General features: G+C 41.5%; 1 protein-coding gene across 1 annotated transcript; it reads left to right on the top strand.

Moving 5' to 3' along the window:
• Positions 1-1428: 1428 nt before the first annotated feature.
• LOC127304804 (phytosulfokines 5-like) lies at positions 1429-2411 on the top strand. Its single transcript, XM_051335389.2, has 2 exons — positions 1429-1659; positions 1890-2411. The coding sequence occupies exons 1-2, from the start codon at positions 1533-1535 to the stop codon at positions 2138-2140; spliced, it is 378 nt and encodes a 125-aa protein (XP_051191349.1). The 5' UTR covers positions 1429-1532; the 3' UTR covers positions 2141-2411.
• The last annotated feature ends 347 nt before the right edge of the window (positions 2412-2758 follow it).

Below are 2758 nucleotides of genomic sequence, written 5' to 3'. Positions count from 1 at the left end.
GTATACATTGCACGGTTTTAGTATACATCATTGGTTACCTCTAGAAATGTTTTCAGTTTTTTAAAATGAAATACGAATTTTGAACTTTTTAAAATACACGTGTAGCTAGGCCTCCATTTTGAGCTTCCCCACGTTGCGGTGGCTTTTGTTTAGATAAAAATATTACACATTTTTCCACAATTTTTTTATAAGTTCAATAGATGTAAATTGGATCCCGCCAATGTCCCACTTATAGTTCATTAGCAAATTTCTAGTTCGAATTCTAGACTAAATTTTGAACAATAAATTTCGAATGAACTATATTGGGAGATTGACAGGATCACACTTGACACCTTGATAAATTCACATAAATCATCGTTCTGCATATGTATAAAAATATTCATTTTTAACATTGGTACCGATTTTTAACTTCTGAAAACAGTGGAGCCCAGTTTTGATACCACAAGCGTAGGGATCAACTATGTCACATTGCAATGAGTATTGTGTGTCGAACCCATGAGAAAATGGAGAATTTAGCATCAGATAGTGGCGTAGAGATAAATATCAGATGTAGTTGCAAAATAGGTAAATAACTACTCCCTCCATTCTAAAATATAAGGCGCCCTTAAATTTTATTAGTCAACAACTTATAACTTTTTATATGATTTGTACTTATAATATATCTACAAAATTTGTATTATTATATATGAAATGAAAGAGGTCCAGACCTTTTTTTCAAAATACCATGATTTTACAACAACAAAAAACCTAAAGTATCTCTTGGCCAGGTAGTGAAATCCCATGGTTTAATTTGAAATACTTCAATTTATCTAAAACCGAGCTTTCCAAACTGAGCCCAAGATACAACGGTTTTGAATTGTGGTATTCCAAAAACAGAGCTAAGAGAATTGAGGTATGGACCTCTTTTTCCAAAAACTATGGTTTTATGAAAAGGCATGTGCTTATGAAAACTGTAGTATCCCTTGGCCAGCACTGAATTTATTTCAGTGAAATACAATGGTGTTTGATTACTTTGATTTAAAAAAAATCAAGCTGCCAAACTGAGACTTACTTTCGCAATTAACAAACGTGTATAATATGTTTGTGTTTGGCAACGAAACAATAAGAAGCTATTGTGAGTTGCCCTAGCTAGCTTAGCCACAACTAGGTGCTTGTTTGTTTTGCCAGCGAAAGCTAGAGCCGCTATGGATTAACCAATCTCGATGTACTCGTGTTATACACATGTCGTATTGTGAGTGCGTGTGCGTGTTCGTTCCATCACTAATTAAACATGTAAAATATTGCCATGTTCAACCCAAACCGACAACTGTACCCGTGTTTTATCTGTGTATCCCTCTCCGTGGTTTGCAAGTTGCAAACTCATCACACCACTTGCCGGGTTATAAATAGCTCCTCCTCGCCACCATGAACACACCACCCACACCCATTCGCTCGCTCCCGAAGCCACTATCCCACTTCGCACTCTAGCTTCATAGTACAACTCTTCTCTTCTTCGACAAGTACATCGTAGTTTAACGAGAAAATCGACAAGGATGACGAGACGCTGCGGTACCTCGTCGGCGCCGCCGTTCGCCGCTCTTGCCCTGCTTCTCCTCCTTTCCTTCTCCCGCTGCGCGGCGGCCGCTCGCCTCCTCCCTGCCAGCACTGCTCCTCACGAAGGTAGCACCACACCACCGCCACTTATACCTTCTTCACTTGTATTCAATGAAAAAAATAGCGCGCTATAACAAAATAGCGTGGGTCTAAAAATACGCTAGCATAGCGTCGGCTCTCCAGATATGCTATAGCGTGCTATTAACGTTGGTATAGCGCGCTATTTTTTTCCATGCTTGTATTGCATACTAAAACCGATTACCTGCATGTGAACTCAAGGAGATGTATTTTCGCAGATTCTAGCGTAATCGACGTCAAGGCGGCCGACGCTGCGTCAGACGGGCTAGGGGCGCTTCCGGCGGAAGGCGGCAAGGTCGGCAATGGCGAGGAGCCAGCCCCGGAGGTGACGATGGCGGCGGCAGAGGATCTCGAAAAGGAGGAGGAGGCGTGCGAGGAGGGGATCACCGCCGAGGAGTGCATGCAGAGGAGGCTCCTCCACGACGCCCACCTCGACTACATCTACACGCAGCGCAAGGGCAGGCCATGAGATGAGCTTGGGATGCTGGATATTCAGTTGATACAGGGAATCGTCTGACTCTGACGATAATCGTGATGATTTTAGTTATACTACTTATCTATACTACCTGTTGTTTTGGCAATGTCAGTCCCGTGGCCCGTCCATCTAGGAACATAATTCGTGTGTGGGTCTGCTTTCGCACCGCCCGTTTGTACATCGCTAACACTAGTAGTCTGCTAATAACTAATATACTAAATTGCATGACCTGCACAAGGAAGAAAAATGCGAAGAACAATGTCAAAAAAAAATTTATACTACTACTATCATATAATAAGCATCTTATTTTTATCTAGATATGGATGTATTCAAATATATTTTAGTTATATATATATATATATATATATATATATATATATATATATATATATATATATATATATATATATATATATAGAGCAGGACTATTCTCGAACCCCCTCTAAGAGGGTTCTATAATAGCTATTCTCGAACCCCTCGGTCCGAAAAGGTTCTACGCTGGAAGCCTGGAACCAAACCTACTCGCCGCATAACCGAACTCCCGCACGCCTCCTCCCTAGTCTCTTTCCCCACCCACCGACCACTGCGGCACTGCCCAACTCCCGCCCCACC

Source organism: Lolium perenne, chromosome 5 (assembly GCF_019359855.2).
Source record: "Lolium perenne isolate Kyuss_39 chromosome 5, Kyuss_2.0, whole genome shotgun sequence".
Classification (NCBI taxonomy): Eukaryota; Viridiplantae; Streptophyta; class Magnoliopsida; order Poales; family Poaceae; genus Lolium; species Lolium perenne.
This window is presented reverse-complemented; position numbering and strand designations above follow the sequence as displayed.